The sequence below is a fragment of the Pan paniscus genome, chromosome 11 (genome assembly GCF_029289425.2).
Source record: "Pan paniscus chromosome 11, NHGRI_mPanPan1-v2.0_pri, whole genome shotgun sequence".
Lineage (NCBI taxonomy): Eukaryota > Metazoa > Chordata > Mammalia > Primates > Hominidae > Pan > Pan paniscus.
This window is the reverse complement of record NC_073260.2, coordinates 33,852,800-33,879,371: the sequence shown is the minus strand read 5'-3', so window position 1 is coordinate 33,879,371 and position 26,572 is coordinate 33,852,800. Positions and strand designations below refer to the sequence as shown.

The 26,572-nt window shown below is 37.1% G+C and overlaps 1 protein-coding gene across 11 annotated transcripts in view; it reads left to right on the top strand.

The window, feature by feature from the left end:
- The window catches only part of FSD1L (fibronectin type III and SPRY domain containing 1 like), a 103,116-nt gene that overhangs the window by 65,225 nt on the left and 11,319 nt on the right, over positions 1 to 26,572 (top strand). For 3 of the 11 annotated variants that reach the window (XM_055117769.2, XM_024930031.4, XM_034967922.3), the window contains 6 exons: positions 1,755 to 1,853; positions 5,949 to 6,078; positions 6,740 to 6,772; positions 19,658 to 19,758; positions 20,232 to 20,483; positions 24,462 to 24,550. In XM_055117769.2, coding sequence (XP_054973744.1) covers positions 1,755 to 1,853; positions 5,949 to 6,078; positions 6,740 to 6,772; positions 19,658 to 19,758; positions 20,232 to 20,483; positions 24,462 to 24,550 — 704 coding nt within the window. Of the gene's footprint in view, positions 1 to 1,754; positions 1,854 to 5,948; positions 6,079 to 6,739; positions 6,773 to 19,657; positions 19,771 to 20,231; positions 20,484 to 24,461; positions 24,551 to 26,572 lie in introns of all 11 variants that reach the window. The other 8 variants (XM_055117770.2, XM_003809237.5, XM_055117772.2 and 5 more) reach the window with 4 other exon arrangements.

Here is a 26,572-nt window from a genome sequence, read left to right as displayed (position 1 = left end):
TCCGCCTCCTGGGTTCAAGTAATTCTCCCACCTCAGCTTCCTGAGAAGCTGGGACTATAGGCACGCGCCACCACACTTAGCTAATTTTTGTATTTGTTGGTAGAGACAGGGTTTCACTATGTTGACCAGGCTGGAAACCTTTGTCTTTATTACTTTTGGACATTTGTAACATAGTGAAACAGAATATATGTAAAATATATATGAAGGGATATTCTGAAAGTAGTATTTCAGAATAACATTTAATTTTTACCTTGGTTTTCTGACTCTTAAAAAGCTGTTGGTTTTTTAGATGTTCTCAGTACCCATTTCAATGATAATGTAAATACTGTAGCTTTTACTGTTTTAAGATTACCTTCATGTTAATAATTAAAGAAGACCTGTGACTTGGTATAATAATAGAAATTTGTGTTGACCTTTTGAAAGCCTTTATAAGAATGTCTCAATATATAGTGGACTTTGGATATTTGAAATGGCAAAATATTGCCTGAGTTGTCCAATGCTTATTACGCATGAGGAGTAATATTAGGAGCACCATTATTGAGCAGTTACCATTTATCAGGAGATGGGCTCAAGTGTATTACATATAGTACATCTCATTTAATCAGCATAATACATCTCATTTATCTTTACAACAATTATGAAGTTGGCTTTATTATTTCTGTTCTACAGCTAGAAAACTGAGGCTCAGTCAAGTTGTTGACGGTCCCATAGCTAGTAATTTCGAAACTGAGATTTAGTAATCCAGACTGTACTTCAAAATGTTTGTTAGTAATCTCTGCTTTACTTCCTCTTTAAATTCATTTTCACATAAAAAACGTTTCATAAATATAAAAATTATTTAGGGTGTTCACTTTAAATTGAATATGTTATTGTAAATTGTACCATCTCTCTCTGAGTGAAATACTACTTTTAATGAGGCCTGAAAGGGTACTTTTTAATCACTGGGTTAAAATAACAGTTGATAAACTATATGTGTTTCTTTTGAATAAAATAATAATTAAATCATGATTCCTCTTATTTTGAGCATATCACTCTTTTTTTTTTTTTTTTTGAGCCAGAGTTTCACTCTTGTTGTCCAGGCTGGAGTGCAATTGCACGATCTCGGCTCACGGCAACCTCTGCCTCCCAGGTCCAAGTGATTCTCCTGTCTCAGCCTCTTGAGTAGCCACGCCCGGCTAATTTTGTATTTTTAGTAGAGACGGGGTTTCTCCATGTTGGTCAGGCAGGTCTCAAACTCCTGACCTCAGGTTCGGGAGTTGGCCTCCCAAAGTGCTGGGATTACAGGCGTGAGCCACTGCACCCGACCACATATCACTCTTTTTTTTTTTTTTGAGACAGAGTCCTGCTCTGTTGCCCAGACTGGTGTGCAGTGGTGCTATCTCAGCTAACTGCAAGCTCTGCCTCCCGGGTTCACTCCATTCTCCTGCCTCAGCCTCCCGAGTAGCTGGGACTTACAGGCGCCTGCCACCACGCATGGCTAATTTTTTGTATTTTTAGTACAGACCGGGTTTCACCGTGTTAGTCAGGGTGGTCTGTATCTCCTGACTTTGTGATCCGCCCACCTGGGCCTTCCAAAGTGCTGGGATTACAGGCGTGAGCCACTGCGCCTGGCCCACATACCACTCTTTTTAACAAATTCATACTCTTCCTGAATACAGAGACATGGTTCTTAATGCCTGAAGGTTCATACTCTTACTTTTTGGAATAGAATCCTTTACTGTACATGTCTGAAAACCATGTTTTCGTTTTTTCAGGCTTAAAATTTGATTCAAAGTATATGAATTTCAGAGTGCGAGCTTGTAACAAGGCTGTGGCTGGAGAGTATTCTGATCCAGTGACTCTAGAGACCAAAGGTGAGATCAGTGGCTCTTTATACAGCATAAAACAAAGCTTAACATCTGAAGTTATTCATAACTTTGTAACGGAAGCACTTCATGTGATGTTGAGTTACTTCTCTACTTCTCCTAGCCTAGCTTTCTCAACAGTAAGAATTTTAAGGGAAAATAGGACTACAGTAGTGGTTTTCATTGGGTTTTCTTATATGATTTTATTTATACAGATAAAATAGACTGAGATGATGGTATTGTATTCTCTGGGAGATGCTTAATTTGTAAATTTCAATCTTGTTATAAATAGGTAAGTATCGCTGAGATTTGCCCAGAGTTTTCCCATAGAATGGATTATGAATCAATATTGGGGAAGTATCTGTTTAGTTCAGGTCCTCTCTGTTTTCCTGTATCTTATTGCAACAGTTAACGTTTATATAGTTTATTAATGGTTACAAAACACTTTCAATTCTTTATTAGATAATTAAAGTCATCTTGAGAGATCAGTATGCTAGATATCATTGATACCCATATTGCAGATGAAAAAATAGAGTTTTCATATATTAAATGACTTTCCCATGATCCCTAGACCTAGTTTGGAAAGGTGTGAATAAGAATCCACTTCTGAGTTTTGTGCCAGCCCTTACTATGAGCCTGGAACCTAGGTTCTTCTAGTCTCTGAAAGCAATTGGGGTTTAATGAAAACTCCCTAGAGTAGCAGACTTGAATACAGAGGATTTTTTAGATATTTACCAATTTGAAGGTTATAATGCTGGAGACTTTCCTAGTTGTGAGATGGTTATTGACTGGGTTTAATTCCAGAACCAGACTCTACACATTCTTGTAGGCACTTGGGACTTAAGGCATTCCACTGACCTCTAGTTCATATAGCATTTGAATAGGTTTACCTGCCAGAAATTTGATTGGATTTGGAGGATGACAAAAAAAATCATATAATAAAACAAAATATAAGGCCTATAAGTTATTGATGAGACAAACTCAGAAAAATGTTTGCATCACAAAGGTCTGAAATAAAGTCTATCTTGAAGTAATTTGTTTGGATTAGCAGATGTTTCTATTTGAGAACTATAGGTAACTTAGCCAAGGAATGCAGTTAACTCTGTATTACATGTTATCAAACTGAGATGTTATTGTGGTTTCTCTAGAGGTTTTTACCATTTTAAAATAATAGTCATATGTAGGCAGATAATCTTTTCTATATAACTTGAACTGTTTTTAGCCCATCAAGTAAAATTCATTACTATTATTCTTCCTCAAGAGCATCATATTTTTAAAATTTCTTCTGTTTCTTTTCATTTACTGTTCATATTTAATGACCAAAGTTGGACCTAAATGTGGTGAATTATAATTTCTATGCAAATTTCATAGATACAAGAAAATGAATCACTGGCTTGTGGTTTTCTTCCAGCTGGCCTGGCTGCTCCTATTAGCAGTGATTGGATGTTACTGGTCAAACTCTTAATCATGGGGTTTGTAGAGAGAAACTAAGTTGATTCTAGGCCTTTTCAGCACTTCTTCACTGTTGAGTAAACCCTCTGCAGTAGGAATAGACTGAAACTCAACTCTGAGACCCACAAAACAGTGATTCTGACCTTCAGGGAGTTCCAGAATAAAGTTAGACTCCTACATGGCCATGAGTCACAGATTTTCTAGGGTTATTCCATAGCATTAGTGGGGCTACTAATGAGAGTAAGAGCTGCAGAGGAAAAGTCCACATTTTTACCAATGACACACTGAACAGTTGTTTACCAATTTATTTGGCTTGTTGCAGCCTTTTTCAACCAACCAGTAGAAATTAGGGTATGGACAAAAAACTAGAGAGAAAGGAAGAAAGGTGGAGATTAAGTAGTTGAGCCTACCAAAATTTCATATACTTCCACTTAAGGTTCTTGATATGGAAAATAGTGAACATTGTTTACTTCTGCCCTCCAACATATGAAGCACTATTTCTTCTGGCATTGAAATTCTCAGAAGTCATGAGTAATATAAGTTCTTATCACCAGAATATTTAGAGTATATTATTAGTTATTTTCTTGTGAAGGTAAATGATATTAAATTACTAAATCACAAATTATTCTCCAACTTTAATTGATAGCAGCTATGATATAATTTTATAGTACCAAGAAAGCAGCCACTGGCACAAGTTAAACATATGAAACGTATCTGTACTCTGATTTTTGGTACTTTGTTTTCACAGACTATTAAAGGTATGGGAACCAGTATCTAGTTATATTATAGGACTTATACTAGAGATAGGACCTCACTTTTGAGGCTAGTCTTTTTTTTTTTTTTTTTTTAACTATAGAGTATTATCTCTGTTACATTAGAGGAGCTCTATAACTTAACTGAGGTCCATAAGGGGTAGTGTCCACAAAGAAAGAGAGATACGAAAATGACACTCCTTAGGCTTGAAATCCATGCCTTTTTGTTTGGATGCTGCAGTATTTAATAAGTATGGTCTTAAGTGGTTTTCAATGGTACTATCTATTTTTTTTTTTTGCCACCTTTGACACCAGTATTGCTGGTGGCCCTTCTCTCCAGCATAACAAACATTAGGGGACAGCCTTAGGATTTCTTCCTTTTTTAAAAAAACAGCCTTAGGATTTTAGCAAGCAGTTGAGAATTGGTGGCACCTTAGAGTTAAATCCAATATTCTTTCTCAAAAATGTAGATGCTCTCACATGCATTACCTAGTAGCTCACATATAGATGTTAACTTTATTAAGGCAGTTCATTCTTGGAAATGCAGGGTATAAGTTTTACTTAATCCTAACCTTTTGGTAACCTGTCTATTAAGGAATTCTATTTCTGTTTTTACTAAAAAGCTGCATGATTGCTGCATTATCTCTTTTTTCTGTAAGTTCATTTCTGTTTAAATGCAGATTTTGAAAGCTGTGAACTTCCTTGTACTGTATGACATTTACTGGAAGCTCTGTGGTCAGTAGATTTGTATTCAGAATGTTGTTTCATAAATAAAAAACAATGAACAATAGCTCCAATGCATAGTTGAAATTAAAGTGCTCTTTACAGAACAGTAGGGGATAAAAGGATTATTGATTCATTAGGTAAACAGTTATGTATCATCAAACAAAATAAACCTATAGAGTCATAGTTCACAGACACACTGAAGCCTTAGCTAAATTAAGTAATATCCATAAGTGAAATAGGGTTCTGTAAAGGGATACTGTATTTCTTAATATATACTAGAAGTTTGAACCTTTGGAGGGAAATAGAACTAACAGGCAGATTAGTTAGTAACTGTGTAATAGCTGATACCTTGCAAGATAGAGATTCCGAGAGTTATATTTTAAGATAAAAGGAATGGTGTGATTAGCCATGAATCAGTACATTCTAATGATTTACCCTCAGTTTCCAAGGAGAGAAGCTTATACCTTGCTTCACTGATTTCCTAAATTCCTAAGGCAGTTCTGAGTAAGTCTTGTGAAAAGTATAGTTAATTCCTCAAAATATTAAATAATCTGGAAGTCATAGTTTTATGGTTTTTTTTTTTAATTTATGTGGTCCCTTTTCCCTGTGTACTCTTCGTCATGTAAATTATCTATCAGCTGGGCCAGTTTCCTTGTTCTGCCATCATGGCCTCAGTTTCTCTATGTTTGCCTTACTTTGAAACTGACAGTGTAGGTATGAAATTATTAAATATTAGAGTATCAGAGAAAATATGTATGCCAGGTTCTATAATTTTTTACACTATGTAATTTTATCCTTCTCCTTAATTCTTCCAGTTCCTCTTCCTATTTAGTCATAACAGTCAACTGATATCCTAATAACAGGAAATTTAGGTTACTGTGTACTCATTGAGATTTTAGTAGAATGAACAGGAGAAATGTCAGTGACCATGCAAGTACATTGTATTTGGTTGGTGTATAGGATATATAGAGAAGAATAATGGGAAATCAGATAAGAATTATAAATTATAGCCTGATTGTTGAGAACTTTAAGTGCTAGGATTATGAATTTGAACTTTATTTTCTGTATTCAGTATTGAATTGATTGAGTAGGAAAATAATGTGGTGATAGCTGTGTTTCAGAAAGTGGAGATATGCTATATTTTAAAAATATATTTAAATATTATCTTGAATAGCACTTAACTTCAATTTGGATAACTCCTCATCCCATTTGAACCTGAAAGTTGAAGATACATGTGTAGAGTGGGATCCTACTGGAGGAAAAGGTCAAGAAAGTAAAATTAAAGGAAAAGAGAACAAGGGCAGGTAAGCTAGACCATTAAATCTGCCATATGGACAAATGTTTGTACACTGGTTCTTATTTAACAATAACTTTTATTGAAATTCTTAGTCAATATACCTACGAGAGTTACAGTATATTAGTAGCACCAAAGTGAAGAATATAATACTATTTGTCAGTAGTTTAATAGGTCATTAACATTTTTTATTATTTTTTTTAGTTTCATCCCTAATCCTCTTACACATTTTCATTTCAGTATTCCATTTCTTTAAAGTTATATATACAGCAACTTGAATTGCTTAGAAGAAGTTTCTAGTATAATTCCTGAATTTTAGACTTATAGATCACCTATCTTACCTGCAGGTCTGGTCTGCACTAAATGACAGCGTTTAATAGGTACAACCCTAGGGTCTTGCCTCTGATCAGCAACACAATGAACCTAAGAGGCAGGTTCAAGGACCTTTTGTTATTGTCATAACTAACTTATTTAAATAAAGTCAAAGCATGGGATCCTCTTTCTTTTTTAATAGAAGAAATTTTTGCTCAAACTGAAGATAAATGCCATTGTGAGTTACAGTAATGAACCCCCAAAAATTCCTCAGCAGGCCTTTAATCTGATTTCATTATAAGCTGTTAAATTTAAGTTGTAAAACAGTTTCTTAACAGTTGCCTGTTTTTATCTGACAGTGTCCATGTTACTTCACTGAAGAAACATACAAGGTGATGATCTATGTCTGTCTAGTTCTAGGACTTAGTATAATCTAGCTTGGCTGATTAAAAAAACTTTAATTTTATCTTTTAACCAATAAGCAGAAGCCATTGCGGCAGCCTTCATAAGCTAAAATACTGCTCTGTGTAGACTGTATTGGTAGCTTATGTTTTGAATTTACATTGTAGTGTGCTGCATATTATTTGGATTATATTGTATATGGTAACAAAATAAGCTCTGCTTTAAAGTCTTTCTTGAATTTTTTTCCCTTATCTGATTTATTTTTCTGCTTTTACTCATACCTGGCATCTTTCTTGTTGTACTGAATAATATTCGTTAGTCTAACATTATAGCTTCGCTTTTATTTGTATTTGACACACAGCAGGTTTGAAGAGTTCTGTTTTATAATAATTAGGCAGTTTCAGGAGCAACAAGGATAAAAAATAAAGGCCATTGCTAAAATTATCAAGACAGTTCCAGAAAGATGAATTGTTTCAATTTGCATGAGTAATAATGTGCTTATTTGAAGATACTACATATCTTTACTGGAAACCAGAATGTGTTCTCTTTTCAAAATTATCTTCCTCTTATTTTCAGTTTATGTACTTGTTATTGGTAAAAGTGATTTTATAGTGTATTATAAATTGGAAAATGCTGAATTTAATAGTCTATGAGTAGACTACATATTTATGATTTAAGGTTATATTATTTCTCCCTTCCTACTTTTTAAGAGTATTTTACGTATAGGCTACTTGTCGAATGTTATATGCATTTATATATTCTTTCCATAAATATTTGTTCGCTGTAGGATGTCTGCTGGATGTTATAGGATTTATAGGGATAAATAAATACTGTCTCTGCTTTCAAGAAATTTGCCCTAACTTATGTAGATGAGATGTATGTACAAGTAGCAATAATGCAAGGTAGACATATGTAGAATTGTAAGTGTGAATAAAGGTATTCAGAGGAAGAAAGATGCCCAGAGCTGCCAGATGTTGAGGTGGTTAGGTAGGATAGCCAAACTAAAGGTAATAATCAAGGCTTTATTGATTTCCTGTGATAGTATAAGCAAGAGGCCACAAAGGAAAGAGTATCCACTACCCCAGTGTTCAATTTTTCCCAACAGAATGGCACTGGGTGAAGGTCATGTAAATCAACACAGATCACAAGTAGTGGATCTTCTCACTGCCAGCAAGCCCCAAACAAAAAGGTTCCTGCCAGTTTATGGGCCTGAGAGTCAAGAAGGTGGGGAGTGAGGGGCTAAAATGGGAAAGATACTAAAACAGAGTGGAGAAAAGTGTTTTCAGACCATCACTCCTCCCCTGACCTCTGCCCTAAAGCAGTTTTACGCAGAGACACCTGAAAAGCAACTCAGCCTAGGGCCTCCCTCCAGTAAGGGGACCTCTGAATAGAGGTGCCTAGGGTAGGATTGCAGATACGGTATATGATCATGATGGGGAGAAGAGTGGAATTGCAACTCTCTCTCGAAACTACAGTGCACTAGCTGTGCACGAAGTCTGGTGCGAGAAGGGCAGCTCACCCTACCCTGTGCCCCCACCCTGCCTCATCAACGCCCGCCAACCCTTGGGCCTGAAAGATCACATACAGGGCACATGCGCGTCACTAGACGGCACGGCTGTCTTCTTTCCAGGAGAATTTCCCAAGGACTGCTGGCTGGAAGCTTGTGGCTAATGTGGAGCTGACCGTAGTTTGCCAAATTAAGAAAACGCGCCAGGCATTCTTAGGAAGAAAGATGTGCCGGATTTGATCTTTAAGATGGCTAAATAGGAACAGCTCCAGTCTGCAGCTCCCAGCAAGATAGACGCAGAAGGCAGGTGATTTCTGCATTTCCAACTGGGGTACCCGGTTCATCTCATTGGGACTGGTTGGACAGTGGGTGCAGCCCATGGAGCACGAGCTGAAGCAGGGTAGAGTGTTGTCTCACCCAGGAAGTGCAAGGGGTCAGGGAATTTTCTCCCCTACCCAAGGGAAGCCATGAGGGACAGAGCCTGAGGAACGGTGCACTCCGGTTCAGATACTGCACTTTTCCCACAGTCTTTACAACCTGCAGACGAGGAGATCCCTTCTGGTGCCTACCCCACCAGGGCCCTGGGTTTCAGGCACAAAACTGGGTGGCCGTTTAGGCAGACACCAAACTAGCTGCAGAAGGTTTTGTTTTTTTTTTCCATACCCCAGTGGCGCCTGGAACACCAGTGAGACAGAACCATTCACACCTTTGGAAAGGGATGCTGAAACCAGGGAGCCAAGTGGTCTGCCTGGGCGGGTCCCACCCCCATGGAACCCAGCAAACTAAAATCCACTGGCTTGAAATTCTTGCTGCCAGCACAGCAGCAGTCTGAGATTGACCTGGGACGCTATAGCTTGGTCGGGAGAGGGGCGTCTGCCATTGCTGAGGCTTGAGTAGGTGGTTTTCCCCTCATAGTGTAAACAAAGCTGCTGGGAAGTTCGAACTGGGTGGAGCCCACTGCAGCTCAGCAAGGCCGCTGTGGCCAGACTGCCAGATTTCTCCTCTCTGAGCAGGCCATCTCTGAAAAAAAGGCACCAGCCTCAATCAGGGACTTATAGATAAAACCCCTATCTCCCTGGGACAGAGCCCCTGGGGGAAGGGGCAGCTGTGGGTGCAGCTTTAGCGACTTAAACGTTCCTGCCTGACAGCTCTGAAGAAAGCAGCGGACCTCCAAGCACAGAGTTCAAGCTCTGCTAAGGGTCAGACTGCCTCCTCAAGTGGGTCCTTGACCCCCGTGAATCCTGACTAGGAGACACCTCCCAGTAGGTGCCGATAGATACCTCATACAGGAAAGCTCTGGCTAGCATCTGGCAGTTGCCCCTCTGGGACGAAGCTTCCAGAGGAAAGAACAGGCAGCAGTCTTTGCTGTTGTGCAGCCTCCGCTGGTGATACCCAGGCCAACAGGGTCTGGAGTGGACCTCCAGCAAACTCCAGCAGACCTGCAGCAGAGGGGCCTGACTGTTAGAAGGAAAACTAACAAACAGAAAGGAATAGCACATCCACTCAAAGAACCCATCCAAAGGTCACCAACATCAAATACAGAAGGTAGACACATCCACAAAGATGGGGAGAAACCAGCGCAAAAAGGCTGAAAATTCCAAAAGCCAGAATGCCTGTTGTCCTCCAAAGGATCACAGCTCCTTGCCAGCAAGGGAACAAACCTGGATAGAGAATGAGTTTGACGAATTGACAGAAGTAGGCTTCAGAAGGTGGGTAATAACAAACTCCTCCAAACTAAAGGAGCATGTTCTAACCTCATGCAAGGAAGCTAAGAACCTTGAAAAAAGGTTAGATGAATTGCTAACTAGAATAACCAGTTTAGAGAAGAATATAAATGACCCGATGGAGCTGAAAAACACAGCACGAGAACTTCGTGAAGCAAACAAAAGTATCAATAGCTGTATCAATCAAGTGGAAGAAAGGATATCAGAGATTGAAGATCAACTTAATGAAATAAAGCAAGAAGAAAAGATTAAAGAAAAAAGAATAAAAGGGAATGAACAAAGGCTCCAAGAAATATGGGACTATGTGAAAAGACCAAATCTACATTTGATTGGTGTACCTGAAAGTGGTGGGGAGAATGGGACCAAGTTGGAAACACTCTTCAGGGTATTATCCAGGAGAACTTCCCCAACCTAGCAAGACAGGCCAACATTCAAATTCAAGAAATACAGAGAGCACCACAAACATACTCCTCAAGAAGAGCAACCCCAAGAAACCTAATTGTCAGATCCACCTAGGTTGAAATGAAGGGCAGCCAGAGAGAAAGGTTGGATTACCCACAAAGGGAAGCCCATCAGACTAACAGCAGATCTCTCTGCAGAAACCCCACAAGCCAGAAGAGAGTGGGGGCCAATATTCAACATTCTTAAAGAAAAGAATTTTCAACCCAGAATTTCATATCCAGCCAAACTAAGCTTCATAAGTGAAGGAAAAATAAAATCCTTTACAGACAAGCAAATGCTGAGAGATTTTGTCAGCACCAGGCCTGCCTTACAAGAGCTCATGAAGGAAGCACTAAACATGGAAAGAACCATTGGTGCCAGCCACTGCAAAAACATACCAAATTGTAAAGACTATCGACACTATGACGAAACTGCATCAACTAATAGGCAAAATAACCAGCTAGCATTATAGTGACAGGATCAAGTTCACACACAACAATATTAACCTTAAATGTAAACGGGCTAAGTGCCCCAATTAAAAGACACAGACTGGCAAACTGGATAAAGAGTCAAGACCCATCAGTATGCTATATTCAGGAGACCCATCTCACATGCAAAGACAAACATAGGCTCAAAATAAAGGGATGGAGGAATATTTACGAAGCAAATGGAAAGCAGAAAAAAGCAGGAGTTGCAACCCTAATCTTTGATAAAACAGACTTTAAACCAGCAAAGATCAAAAGAGACAAAGAAGGGCATTACATAATGGTAAGGGGATCAATGCATCAAGAAGAGCTAACTATCCTAAATATATATGCACCCAACACAGGAGCACCCAGATTCATAAAGCAAGTTCTTAGAGACCAACAAAGAGAATTAGACTCCCATACAGTAATAGTGGGAGACTTTAACATCCCACTGTCAATATTAGACAGATCAATGAGACAGAAAATTAACAAGGATATTCAGGACTTGAACTCAGCTCTGGATCAAGTGGGCGTAATAGACATCTATAGAACTCTCCACCCGAAATCAACAGAATATACATTCTTCTCAGCACCTCATCACACTTGTTCTAAAATTGACCACATAATTGGAAGTAAAACACTCCTCAGCAAATGCAAAAGAATGGAAATCATAACAGTCAGTCTCTCAGACCACAGTGCAATCAAATTAGAACTGAAGATTAAGAAACTCACTTAAAACCACACAACTATGTGGAAACTGAACAACCTGCTCCTGAATGACTACTGGGTAAATAACGAAATGAAGACAGAAATAAAGATGTTCTTTGAAACCAATGAGAACAAAGACACAATGTACTAGAATCTCTGGGACACATTCAAAGCAGTGTGTAGAGGGAAATTTATAGCACTAAATGCCCACAAGAGAAAGCAGGAAAGATCTAAAATTGACATACTGACATGAAAATGGAAAGAACTAGAGAAGCAACAGCAAACAAATTCAGAAGCTAGCAGAAGACAAGAAATAACTAAGATCAGAGCAGAACTGAAGGAGATAGAGACACTAAAAACCTTTAAAAAAATCAGTGAATCCAGGAGCTGGTTTTTTGAAAAGATCAACAAAATAGACCACTAGCCAGACTAATAAAGAAGAAAAGAGAGAAGAATCAAATAGATGCAATAAAAAATGATATAGGGGCTATCACCATTGATCCCACAGATATACAAACTACCATCAGAGAATATTATAAACACCTCTACACAAATAAACTAGAAAATCTAGAATGGATCAATTCCTGGACACATACACCCTCCCAAGTCTAAACCAGGAAGAAGTCGAATCCCTGAATAGACCAATAACAAATTCTGAAATTGAGGCAGTAATTAATAGCCTAGCAACCAAAAAAAGTCCAGGACCAGACAGACTCACAGCCAAATTCTACCAGAGGTACAAAGAGGAGCTGGTGTCATTCCTTCTGAAACTATTCCAAACAATAAAAAAAGACAAACTCCTCCCTAACTCATTTTATGAGGCCAGCATCATCCTGATACCAAAACCTGGCAGAGACACAACAAAAAAAAATTTCAGGCCAATATCCCTGATGAACATTGATGCGAAAATCCTCAATAAAATACTGGCAAACCGAACCCAGCAGCACATCAAAAAGCTATCCACCACAATCAAGTCGGCTTCATCCTTAGGATGCAAGGCTGGTTCAACATATAGAAATCAATAAATATAATCCATCACATAAACAGATCCAATGACAAAAACCACATGATTATCTCAATAGATGCAGAAAAGGCCTTTGACAAAATTCAACTCCCCTTCATGCTAAAAACTCTCAATAAACTAGGTATCGATGGAATGTATCTCAAAATAATAAGAGCTGTTTATGCAAACCCACAGCCAATATCATACTGAATGGGCAAAAACTGGAAGCATTCACTTTGAAAACCAGCACAAGACAAGGATGCCCTCTCTCACCACTCCTACTCAACATAGTATTGAAAGTTCTGACCAGGGCAATCAGGCAAGAGAAAGAAATAAAGCGTATTCAAATAGGAAGAGAGGAAGTCAAATTGTCTCTGTTTGCAGATGACATGATTGTATATTTAGAAAACCCCATCTTTTCAGCCCAAAATCTCCTTAAGCTTATAAGCAACTTCAGCAAAGTCTCAGGATACAAAATCAATATGCAAAAATCACAAACATTCCTATACCCCAATGACAGGCAAACAGAGAGCCAAATCATGAGTGAACTCTTATTCACAATTGCTACAAAGAGAATAAAGTACATAGGAATACAACTTACAAGGCATGTGAAGGACATCTTCAAGGAGAACTACAAACCACTACTGAAGGAAATAAGGGAGGACACAAACAAATGGAAAAACATTCCATGCTCATGGATAGGAATAATCAATATCGTGAAAATGGCCATACTGCTCAAAGTAATTTATAGATTCAACACTATTCCCATCAAGCTACCATTGACTTTCTTCACAGAATTGGAAAAAGCTACTTTAAACTTCATATGGAACCGCCTGCATAGCGAAGACAATCTTAAGCAAAAAGAACAAAGCTAGAGGCATCATGCTACCTGACTTCAAACTATACTACAAGGCTACAGTAACCAAAACAGCATGGCACTGGTACCAAAACAGATACATAGACCAATGGAAGAGAACAGAGACCTAAGAAATAAAACCACACATCTACAACCATCTCATCTTTGACAAACCTGACACAAACAAGCAATGGGGAAAAGATTCCCTATTTAATAAATGGTGTTGGGAGAACTGGCTAGCTATGCAGAAAACTGAAACTGGACCCCTTCCTTACACCTTACACAAAAATCAACTCAAGATGGATTAAAGACTTAAAGATAAGACCTAAAACCATAAAAATCCTGGAAGAAATCCTAGGCAATACCATTCAGGACATAAGTATGGGCAAAGACTTCATGTCTAAAATACCAAAAGCAATGGCAACAAAAACCAGAATTGACAAATGGAATCTAATTAAACTAAAGAGCTTCTGCACAGCAAAAGAAACTGTCATCAGAGTGAACAGGCAACCTACAGAATGGGAGAAAATTTTTGCAATCTATCCATCTGACAAAGGGCTAATATCCAGAATCTACAAAGAACTTAACCAAATTTACAAGAAAAAAACAACCCCATCGAAAAGTGGGCAAAGGATATAAACAGACACTTATCAAACATATGCTAACAAAGATATTTTAAAAAATGCTCATCATCACTGGTCATTAGAGAAATGCAAATCAAAACCACCATGAGATACCATCTCACGCCAGTTAGAATGGCAATCATGAAAAAGTCAGGAAACAACAGATGCTGGAGAGGATGTGGAGAAATAAGAACTGTTCTACACTGTTGGTGGGAGTGTAAATTAATTAGTTCAACCATTGTTGAAGACAGTGTGGCGATTCCTCAAGGATCTAGAACTAGAAATATCATTTGACCCAGCAATCCCATTACTGGGTATATACCCAAAGGATTTATAAATCATTCTACTATAAAGTCACATGCACACATATGTTTATCGGGTCACTATTCACAACAGAAAGCCTTGGAACCAATTCAGATGTCCATCAATGATAGACTGGATAAAGAAAATGTGGCACATATACACCATGGAATACTACACAGCCATAAAAAAGGATGAGTTCATGTCCTTTGCAGGGACACTGATGAAGCTGGAAACCATCATTCTCAGAAACTATGACAAGAACAGAAAACCAAACACCACGTGTTCTCACTCATAAGTGGGAGTTGAACAATGAGAACGCATGGACACAGGGAGGGGAACATCACACATGGGGCCTGTCGGGGTGGGGGTCTAGAGGTGGAATAGCATTAGGAGAAATTCCTAAGGTAGGTGACCGGTTGATGAGTGCAGCAAACCACCATGACACATGTATACCTAGGTAACAAAACTGTACATTCTGCACATGTACCCCAGAACTTTAAGTATAATAATATTAAAAAAAAAAAAAAGAAAAAAAATCACACACAGGATTTGGGCCTGGAGCAAGAGTCCTGAGACAGGTTATTTAACCCGTTAGAATTTGGGGGACTTTCATTAAAGAAGTGGTATTTAGGCCGGTTCTTGAGCAAGTGGGAAAACGTATGGTTGTTAGACTTGCAGTGAAAGGCGGAACAGCCATAGCAAAGGCACTGAAGCAGATGGTGTGAGTTTAAACAACATTTTGACTGGTATATTTAGCTATATAGTGCTCTCTAGGAGTTAGAAGGCTAGAAAGGCAGATTAGGACTAAATCAAGAACCAGAATGTCATGCTAAGTCGTTTGTAAGTAGTATAGAAGTAAATGATGATTTTTAAATAGAGGAATCAGAGTTAGCTTTATCTTGTAATAATGAAAAAGATGAATTGGACAGTAAAGAAATTATTTGGGAAGCTGGTAAAACAATCCAGACTAGAGGTAGCTGAAGAGCCTTACTTAAATTCAGATAGTTAAGTGGCCAGGGTGTCCTTTAGGGAAGTGGGGTGAGGGAGGGGATGGGAGGAGATCATGCTTGACATAAAACTTATTATAAGTTGTTTCTTGCAAAAGTGACTTAGGATTGGAAGTCTGGAATGCCGCAATGGAAGAGTTTTCCTTACTTAACTTTTCTCTGAAATTGAACTGCCAATGTCAATAGTTATGTCTGTTTTTCTTTTCTCCATGCTTCCCTTTATTTCTTTACTACTGGTAAGTTACAAATTTTTAAAAATTGTTTTTCTGTTATCAAAAGAGCTCTTAATACATTTTGAAGCAGTGCTAAGTGAAATTTTTCTCTTTATTTGTGTGACGTTCACTTTCTATTTGTTGCCCTGAGTTACTTGGGAAATATTTTTCAGAATGCATGTTTCCTCTCAGCAGACACTCTGACCACCAGTTGGGGAGGCAAACTATCAGTGTATTTTGAAAAAGTTTCCTGATTGTTTCTGAATCTGCTGTGCCTTTTTAATTGACAATCATTGATTTATTACAAAATGCCAAAGGCCTTTGTTTTTTCAATTTAGTACTTTGGCTCAGGAAGATACAGGTGGTCCTTAATTGATAGTATCACATACTCTATTTACTCAGCTGAGCTCATTCTAGTCAGATATTGTACACCTACTCTGTACTGAGGATACAGAGATGAGATGTGGTTCCTAGCAACAGTTAGTTCCCTTCCCTCAGCTACTCCATAGTCAAGTTCCTCACTTGCCGTAACCAATAAGCGCTAAGCATGCCGTATGATAGATTTGTAAAACCTGTCTTTTCATCACGCTTTTAATCCCTACTCCTTGATAGAGGAGTTTTGCTTTGTTTTACCTCAGTGGCTCCTAGCCCAGATGAACAGCAAAATCCTGAAATTCTTAATTTAAAAACCAGACATGTGTTTCTCAAGCCTACCTTCCAGTATCTGATTTAGTAGTTTATGGTAAGTCCTGGTAATTTGCATTTTTAAAAGGTCCCCAAGTGATTCTGATGTGCAGCTGGGTTGAAGAACCACTGGTTTGGTTCATTTAGTTCCTCCTCACTCCTGATTACACATTTACTTTAACCTCTCATCTCCTTTCATTTCATTCCTACCTAGTTACCCAAAACAAAATCTTGTTGACTTTCTTTGCTCTGTTTCTTAGCTGAATAGCAACCATAGTCATGATTGTTAATGGTAAGATAGTACTAGCAATACTAAAAAGCACTGGGGCTTAAAGTGAAGTTAGATATAATGAAGAGCTAGTGTTCTCAGGTTATTGTATCCCATCTTCCTTCTCTAGTTACAAAATTAATTTTTCACAAATACTGACGTGATTAATTAAAACTGTGTTCATTTTTGTATAGTTACCAATATTTGCAGTTGAATAACTTGGGTGGAGGAAGATTAATGTGCAGTCAATTTATGAATTGGTGACTTGATGAATTGGGTAATATTTGGTGACCTCTGCACTCATTTTTTCTAGGGGAGAATGTACTTTCATTTCAGATAATGTCACATGAAGTTTTGGAGAATAACTGTCAACCACAGGAAGTTCTTTTATTATATAGGTGTTCTGGAGACCTAAAAGCTTTTTTGTTATAATTTATATACCGTGTTGAAACAATTTTACTTTCGCCCTCTTCCTTTTCATGTCTTCTTTTAATGTTGCATCTAAAACATTGTTTTTTCACACCTCTTTTTAAGAAAAGCAACAGCATGGTTTCTTTCATGAAATGTTTCCAGAAGCCTAATCCAAAAAGAGAAAAGTATAGCTGGTTAAAGGAGGGAGGAAGCCCTAAAGCTGGCTTCTTCCCAAACTACCTCTGTGGCACCTGTGGATTCCCTTGAGTTCAGCACATGGTTTAAACACCATTGATTTCAAGAGTCTTTGCCCCTCACAAGATCAGGAAAATAGAGCTGCATGTACTATTTTTTTAAACTTTGAGGCAAATGTAATGTTATCTTTTCTCCTGAGCTTAAGATAAAGCTTTTGAAAACATACAGACCTTTTGTGATCGGGCTTTTAACATTCTCTATCAGCTTGTATAAAATGAATGAGAAAGGAAATTATGATACAGTTCTTTTTTCCTGAGTTATCCGTTAACAATGTTTGCAGTTTTACTTTCTTACTATACTAGTTAATGACTCTTACAAGTATTGTGTAAGATCAGCTTAGAATACATGTTCATCTCAAACCTTGAAGAAGTGAAAACATATATTTTTGGTATTCAGAATAAAGAGTATAAATGTTTAATAATTTTTATTTGTTTCTATCCTTCATTTTGGAGATCTCAACAACTATTCTGGAATTTTCCCCCCTCACGTTCTGTTTTGCTGTCCCCGTACCCAATAGCAAGAAACTACTGCCTACCTTAGCACAAGTTTCACAGAAATTTTAATCTACCTATCCACATTCAGCTTTGCTCATGCTATCTGTTCAAACAGAACTTATAGTCAGTTTTTAGTTGTCTTTTTAAAGAAACATCTTTACACAAAGGACCTTTGAAATCCCTTGGGAAGAATTAAACTAAGTCATGTAAGTGTTATAGTTCTAGACTTACACTTTTGCTACTTAATACTATACACTAAAAAGGAGACAGTTGAAGTGGTCCTGAGTTCTTTGAAATTGTCTAATAAATCTGATTTCTGACAGCAAGACAACATTTAAATAATGCAGAATGAAGTCACTGAATCATATGAAATGAATCATATGAAATGACTTTAAGTTTTATCTGTATTCTTGCTTTGCCATCAGGGATTTCTAGTCTAGTATTGATAGCTTATATTAAAATCTACTCAGTTGATCTTTTCTTAGGAAGAAAATTTCTAGTGCTATGTTAGAAAAAAGTGTTTTTATTTCTAACTAGTGGTGAGAATATAGTTATCCCCATATCCCCCAAATACTTTTAGGATAATCTTGACCAAAAAATCTTTTGTTAAATGCAGTAATTCAATATAATTAAAATGTTTTTGAAAACATCTTTGGGACTGAATCTATTTTGAGTTTTTGAATGTTAGTAAACATCCCAATACTCCAGTTTTCCATATATCATATAATTTGATATAAGAGGAAGTCAAGGTGGATCTTGTCTATTTGAGTAGGAGAAATGCTTGATAATACTTGATATTATCCTGTGCAAGGATTTGGATAATTGCCATTTCCATCTTTTTTTTTTTTTTTTTTTTTTTTTGAGATGGCGTCTAGCCCTGTTGCCCAGGCTGGAGTGCAGTGGCGCCATCTCGGCTCACTACAACCTCTGCCTCCTGGGTTCAGGCAATTCTCCTGCCTCAGCCTCCCGAGTAGCTGGGATTACAGGCACCCACAACCACACCCAGCTAATTTTTGTATTTTTAGTAGAAACGGGGTTTCACTGTGTTGCCCAGGCTGGTCTCGAACTCCAGACTTCGAGATCCGCCTGTCTTGGCCTCTCAAATTGCTGAAATTAGAAGCATGAGCCACTGCGTGCAGCCCCCCGTCCCCTTTTTTTTTAAGACAGAGTTTTGCTCTTGTTGCCTAGGCTGGAGTGCAATGGTGCAATCATGGCTCACCCACAACCTCTGACTCCTGGGTTCAAGCGATTCTCCTGCCTCAGCCTCCCGAGTAGCTGGGATTACAGGCATGTGCCACCACGCCCTACTAATTTTGTATTTTTAGTAGAGATGGGGTTTCTCCATGTTAGTCAGGCTGGTCTCGAACTCCCAACCTCAGGTGATCCTCCTGCCTTGGCGCCTCCCAAAGTGCTGGGATTACAGGTGTGAGCCACCGTGCCTGGCCGCCATTTCTATTTTTAAGAAGGTAAGATTCAGAGCAAAAATACTCACTGCTTATAAAAAGAGTTATTTAGTCAGGATTATAAGAAGAAACCTATTTTTGCCTTCATTTAACTGCAAAAAAATGTAAGCTGTAACTCATTATCTTTCTTGAGTTCTTTTTTTTCTTTAGTAAATCTTGTCACATTTTAGCATTGTTTCTTATTTCAGCCGTGTATTCTTTGTATAAGCCTTGCTCAGTCTGCATGCCATTAGTGTTTTCAGCCTGCTTTGATTGATAGCTTTTTACATTTCAGTGTTTATAATTGACAGCGCTCTTTAATTAACTAGTTCAAATCAAATTGAATGGTGTTATTTCTATAACATAATTAGAAATCTTTTCAGAGGTTCCTTCCATGATTTCTAGTTTTAGTTTATGAAACATTTACAGTATAAAATATTTGTTTTTCTTTTTTCTTTTTGTTTATATAGAAGTGGTACACCATCCCCAAAACGAACATCTGTAGGCTCCAGGCCACCAGCAGTAAGAGGCAGTAGAGATCGTTTTACTGGAGAATCATACACGGTGCTGGGTAGGACAAAACGTAATTGTTTTTCATTATCTCAGATTAAAGGCATCACAATCACACTGATGGACTTTCCACTCAAAGTGACTGCCTGTATATTGAATAAATCTTTGCAAGAAATTTCTCCCAATTGAAGCCTAATTACTTTGGGGAGTTTTCAGATTGTCTTATTATTATTGATACTTCTAAAACTCTACTTCAGCTTACGTAGTGTTCCCACATCTTTATATATAAGCCGGGAGGGGGTATAGTAAGGAAGAAAACCTCTGAAGCATTTTATATTCAAGAATAGTACTAAACGTAAAGGTAAAGTTAGAGCAGGTACTCATCATTTAATGTCTGTGTGTTAACATGATTATTCTTATAGGAAAAGTACTTGAATAAAAATTTTTGTGTCTTTTTTTGGGACGAGTGGTTGGTAAAACTGTGTGACTCATAAGGAAGAGATGAGTCAAATCTACCTTTCTGATCTTTTGTAGGAGACACTGCTATTGAAAGTGGACAACATTATTGGGAGGTCAAGGCCCAGAAGGATTGTAAATCCTACAGTGTGGGAGTAGCATACAAAACGTTGGGGAAATTTGACCAATTGGGAAAGACAAACACTAGTTGGTGTATCCATGTCAACAACTGGCTACAAAACACATTTGCAGCAAAGCATAATAATAAAGTCAAAGCTTTGGATGTTACTGTTCCTGAAAAACTAGGTGTATTTTGTGATTTTGATGGGGGTAAGTTTATTTTCTCGTAGGTTATTTCATCATAGTTGCTTGCATTTCAGTACCTTTCACTGGTAATCATCTATACAGGATCTCCATTAGTATTGTGGGAAGGACATTTTGATCAGGTAGGCTTTTGATTGCAATCATAATCTCAATTCTAGAATTGACTGGAATGGTATATGTGATGTCTGCCTGGAGCCCTATAAAAGCACTCATTTATAATATACTAAGTCTGAAAGATTTTGCTAATTTTAGTCTTCAGCACTAACATTTCTTCTGTCCATTTTAATTCCTTCCTTACCATGTTTTATTACCTACCTCTAAAGAGTGATAGTCAAAATTTTCTAGTTGAAGTAGATCTTAGAAATTACCCAACCCAGGATGAATACCCCATTTTACATGATGTGATTATTAAACATTGCATGCCTATATGAAAGCATCTCATATACTACGTAAATATACACACCTACTATGTACCTACAAAAATTAAAAAAAAATTCAAGAAGATACCAGAGCCATATTTTCTACTATCCTAGTAAACATAAGCTATACAGCAAATATTTACTGTGCCAAACCTCATCACACTTGAAACGAATGGAATGTTCTTAATTTTCAAGTTGCTGTCTTTAAAAATATTCTTCAGAATGACTCATGATATCTTTAGAGGGGCCAAAGGGGTTTCCCCTCAATATCAGAATTTCTTTACTTACAAAATTATTAACACAGTGTAGTCTAATCCAAAAAAGAAAAGAAATTACTCCATCTGCCACACCGTATACAGTTCTTACTACACTATCTCTGCAGGTAGTTGCCACTTATGTGCCTGAAGAACTTTTAACGTGAAGTTTACTGTCTTAGAAAGCAGCCTGTTTCATTGTTGGACAGCTCTTGGTTAGAAGATTTTTCTTAAGTTGACTCACATTGTCTCCGTATAACTTCAGAAACTTGTTTCTCTTAAATTTTCCCATCTGAATAAACACAGAATTACGTTTCCTCACTCATGTTCACACGATAATCCTTTATTAAAAACTTTCTTGCCCTGTTTTTCCAGACCATATATTCTGTTATTAGCTGCCCCTGTTAAAATTTAATTTTTCCAAGTCTTTATAATCTCCTATGGCTGTCTAGTATGTCAGTGTTTTTCTTAAAGGTTGCTCTTAGAGTGGAACACATGACCTCTGACCAGCAAAGGACAGTAATTTGGCTATGCTATTTCTAATAGTATGACTTAGCACTGCTGATCAATATTGAGCTTGTAGCTACCCTAATCCATTAGATCCTTTTTCACGGCATTATGTCAAATTGTCTTTTTCTTTTATTAGGCAGTTTATGGTTTTGGTTTTTTTTGTTTTGTTTTGTTTTGTTTTTGAGACGGAATCTTACTCTGTTGCCCAGGCTGGAGTGCAGTGGCTCAATCTCAGCTCACTGCAACCTCTGCCTCCCATGTTCAAGCGACTCTCCTGCCTCAGCCTCCTGAGTAGCTGGGATTACAGGTGCATGCCACCACGCCTGGCTAATTTTTGTATTTTTAGTAGAGACGGGGTTTCACCATGCTGGCCAGGCTGGTCTCAAACTCCTGACCTCAAGTGATCCACCTGCCTGGGCCTCCCAAAGTGCAGGGATTACTGGCATGAGCCACCACACCCGGCCAGTTTATGGTTTTTAAAAATAACTCAATGTTATATATAATGCAAATGAAGACTATTACATTTACCCTTTTTTAGTTTCATCTTAATAGATTTGGCCCAAATTTCCCGTCTTAAAATTATCTAAAAATTTACTTGATATTTATATTTGGAAAAAATTTTAAAGCTCATTGATTTAGTTATTTCATAAGCATATTCTCTACAGTCATCTAATGTATAATAATTTTGAAGATGACATAATATTGAACTAAAGTAATTCCCTAGATGTTTTTTCTCCAAGTTGACACTTAAGCTAATACCAAATTTTATTATTTTAGTAATATTGTGCCCAAATAATTCCGTGAGCTGTCAATTAATTTACTCAGAAAAGGAGAAAAAGTAATTTTGGCTTGATTTATTTTTAGTGATGACATGTTAGCTTTGCTGTGTTTTTTGTTTTTTAACTTATTCGCCTTGAATCAGTTAAATCATTTTCCTCAGGATAAATGGCAAATTTATTAGCACACATTTTTTTTTTTCAACTACCAAGACAACATTTGCTTCTTCTCTCTCCTTTCCCATACTCTGTGAGTCCATAAAGGTAGTAGTGAGATACAGTTTTTAGTCTAGAACATAACGTATGGCAAGGGGAAGTTGTACTGTGGAATAGGATCAGATTCTGAGAGCCTTGAAAAATAATAATGGACTGGTCTTCAGTAGTGGGGAGGGGTGGTTCTGCATGTTTTAGAACACTATAGTCATAAGATAATTGAGTTTTAGAAATATTAGAGAGTCAGTGGTTAAAGATGGAAGAGATCGAAAGCATAGCAAGCATAAGACTTTTCAGGAAGCAGTCTTCAAGTGGTGTAGAGCAGGACTGAGTCTCTTGTTAGCTATTAAGCCCTTATTGCCTGGCTAGTGCTTTTCACATAGAAAGCCCTTAATAAGTGTTGAGTAACTGGCAACAAGCATCTGAGCAGTGGAGAATTAAGAATGGATTTGACAGTGTAGAAGTAGAATTCATAGGACTTAGTAACTAAATACAGATCAGCTGAGGACAGACAGTTGAAGATGACTTTGAGGTTCCAGCCAGTGTGATCAAGAGGATGACAGTGTCAACAGGATAGGGAACATAGAGTTTTGGGGGGAAATGAAATGCCAGCAGGATAATCATGTGGCATGTTTAGCAAGCATTTTGAAATTCAGTGCTAGAATTCAGCAGTTAAGTAGAGCTGACATTAAATATTTGAGACAGCATTACAGAATTGCTATGGAAGATTGTACAGGACAATATATTTAAGCATTACTATTCTGCTGTTTACTAACTTTGTGATCATATGTACCATTATGCTGTTTACCAACTTCGAGATCAAAGTACTGGGTACTTTACATACATTACCTCAAAATATTAAACAACCTACATAATAATGTGCATAAATATTAGTTTATTTTATCTTCCTCTTTGGTGGCAGTTGATTTATTAAGGAAGCATTATATAAAGAAAAGAGAGCGTGGACAAAGTGGCTACATTTAGAACAGGAAGAAAAGGAGGAGATGGTGAAGTTATCCCCAGGGTTATGATACAAACCAAGGGAATGGTCATCAGAGAAGAGTTTCAAGAAGTGATAACAGCTGTAAGGAGGCCATTTGGTTGGCCAGTTTAGGAGGTCAGACAGACAGTTTTTTTTAGGGCATGATCCTATTGAAGGATATACTGTGAGGTGATTTTAAAGATTAACAAAGCAGGTCAGGCATAGTGGCTCATGCTTGTAATCCTAGCACTTTGGGAGACTGAGGTGGAGGATTGCTTGAGCTCAGGAGTTCAAGCCCAGCTTATACAAAATAGCAAGACCCCGCCTCTATTAAAAAAATTAACAAAATTGAAGCAGTGATAGATATATTGTGATTTTAGAGACTGGAGTATCAGTATGGCATCAGGTAGATAGAAGACAAAGTTTAATAGAGTAAACCTTAAATGGTGATTAGAATTTGGGCAGAGAGGCTGGTTATAGGAAAAATAAGGAGGAAGAAATGGCCTTGGTTTACGCTGGGCTAATGAAACCATTTGTTAAATAATGATCAAATAAGGAAATAGTTTGTATTAAATAAGTCAAATAGTGCTAGATTATGGAGGTATTATAGAGGTCTTGAAAACCAGGGGAAGAAAACTGGATTGAGCTTTTCCTTAAGCATTTGTCCTTCTGATTTTCAAGTGAGAATAATTAATCCAGTCCTCATAGTTTATAACAAAAATTAATGCCAACTTATATATTATTACTTTTTGCATGATTATGCGTTAGAATTAATTAAATGTTACAATTTTTTGTATAATAAATTAGGCTTTTTTTTCCTTCTTTTTTAGGTCAACTTTCATTCTATGATGCAAATTCTAAACAGTTGCTATATTCCTTTAAGACAAAATTTACTCAGCCAGTACTACCTGGTTTCATGGTTAGTATGTTTTATATTTTATATATACCTAACATATTTTACTTGGTTGGCAACTTTAAGGAGAATATTCTATACTGTATATTTGGAGAAGGAGAATATTTTGTTTTTTCTTGATATTCTCCTCCATTTCCCCAATTCACCCTCTCCCAAATCTGTGATTGTTTTTATATATTTTTGGTATATTTTATTGAAGTTTATGTTAATACATGAAGTACACAAATCATGTAGTTTGATGAGTTTTTATAGGACTGCACTCGTGTGTAACTAGCACTTAGAACATTACGAGAACCTCAGAAGCCCCCTCTAGTGCCCATTTCCAGTCCCTAATGGCCCTTCTCCAGTGTTAGCACTGTATTGACTTTTAATACCCTAAATTTACTTCCTTTTCAGTTTTATATAAACAGAATCATACAGTATCTTTTTGACTCAACATTATGCTTGTGAGATTAATCCATATTCTATGTATAGTTCATTCATTCTCATAGCTGTATAGTTTTCCATTCTGTGACTATATCAATTGATTTATAAATTTTAATTTAGTTGGATATGTGGGTGGTTTCCATTTGGAGGCTATACAAATAGAACTGCTATGAATACTTTTGTTCATATCTTTTGATAAATGTATGTGTATATTTCCATTGAGTATATACCTATGATTGGGGTTGCTAGATCATATGGTATATGTATAATTAACTGTAAAATTGCCGGTTTTCCGAAATGGTTGGTTATGCTAATTTACAACTAGCAGTATGTAAGAATTTGAGTTCCTTCAAATCCTTGTCAACACTTGGTATTATCTTTTAAAAAATTTTTTGTCCTTCTAGTGGATGATATATTACATTGTGGTTTTAATTTGCATTTCCTTGATTACTAGTGCTGTTGAGCACCTTTTTATATATTTGTTGACTATTTGGGTATATGCTTTTGTGAACTGGCTATTCAGATCTTTTGCTTGTATTTCTATTAGGTTGTCTTCCTGTTTCTTATGGGTTAATTTGTAGGCTCTTCTTCACTCTGGCTTTCCTTTTTCCTTATTGGTATTGTTTGATAAACAAAAGTTAATTTTATTCAGTTTATCAATTTTTTCATTTACAGTTAGCACTTTTTGTGTTCTGTTTAAGAAATCAGTATGCACCCCCAAGGTCATGAAAATATTCTTCTAAAAGCTTTACCTTGTACATTTAGATATAGACTGCATTTACAATGCAAGTACAACGTAGAATTGATGTGTTTGGTATGAAGTAAGGATCTAGATACGTTCTTTAATTCCCCATGGATATCCAGTTATTCCAGGACCATTTATTGACAAGATCATAGTGCAGTGTCATCTTTGTACAATATTAGATGACTGTCTTTGTGTGCTATGCTGAATATATGTATGCACACCACATAGCAATTACATCCTGTGTAATTGCAGGTCTACTCAATTTCAGGCTGAAAAGAAAAATTTGTTTCTCTGCACAAAATAAAACATGGTTTTGAATTTATTTAAGCAAATGTTATTGCTTTTTCCAACTCATAACCTTCTGCATCTTTTCATAGGTTAGGTTCCCGTGGGGAGTTGTGGGATCCAGTTAAAGTTACCATTACTTTGGCTAGAGCTTTCCTTAAATTTGGAGGCTACCTCTATAAATCAAGATGGTATATTTCAAATGGAATATTTTGCATGTATATTCTTCTGTCATCACCCCTAACTGTAACTTCTCAACTATAAGGAGAAAGTTTTCAGAGTAAGAGTGGGTTGAAAATACAGTGCTTTTAAATCTCATTATCCATAGTAATTATTTATTCCAGATACTTTAATCTCTTAAGTTTAAAACAATGCTAATAACCAGGACACCTATTTTTACATTAAAAGTAAGTGATTAGTGACTAAAGTTATTGCTCATGGAAACATAAAGATACTGGAAGGGTTGTTTCTTTTTCCCTTTTTTTTTTTTTTAACTTTGTACAAACCTCTGCCATATTACGCATTTTTGGCTATTTTTCCAAACTGGTCCGTCAAGGATGAGTTGTTTACCA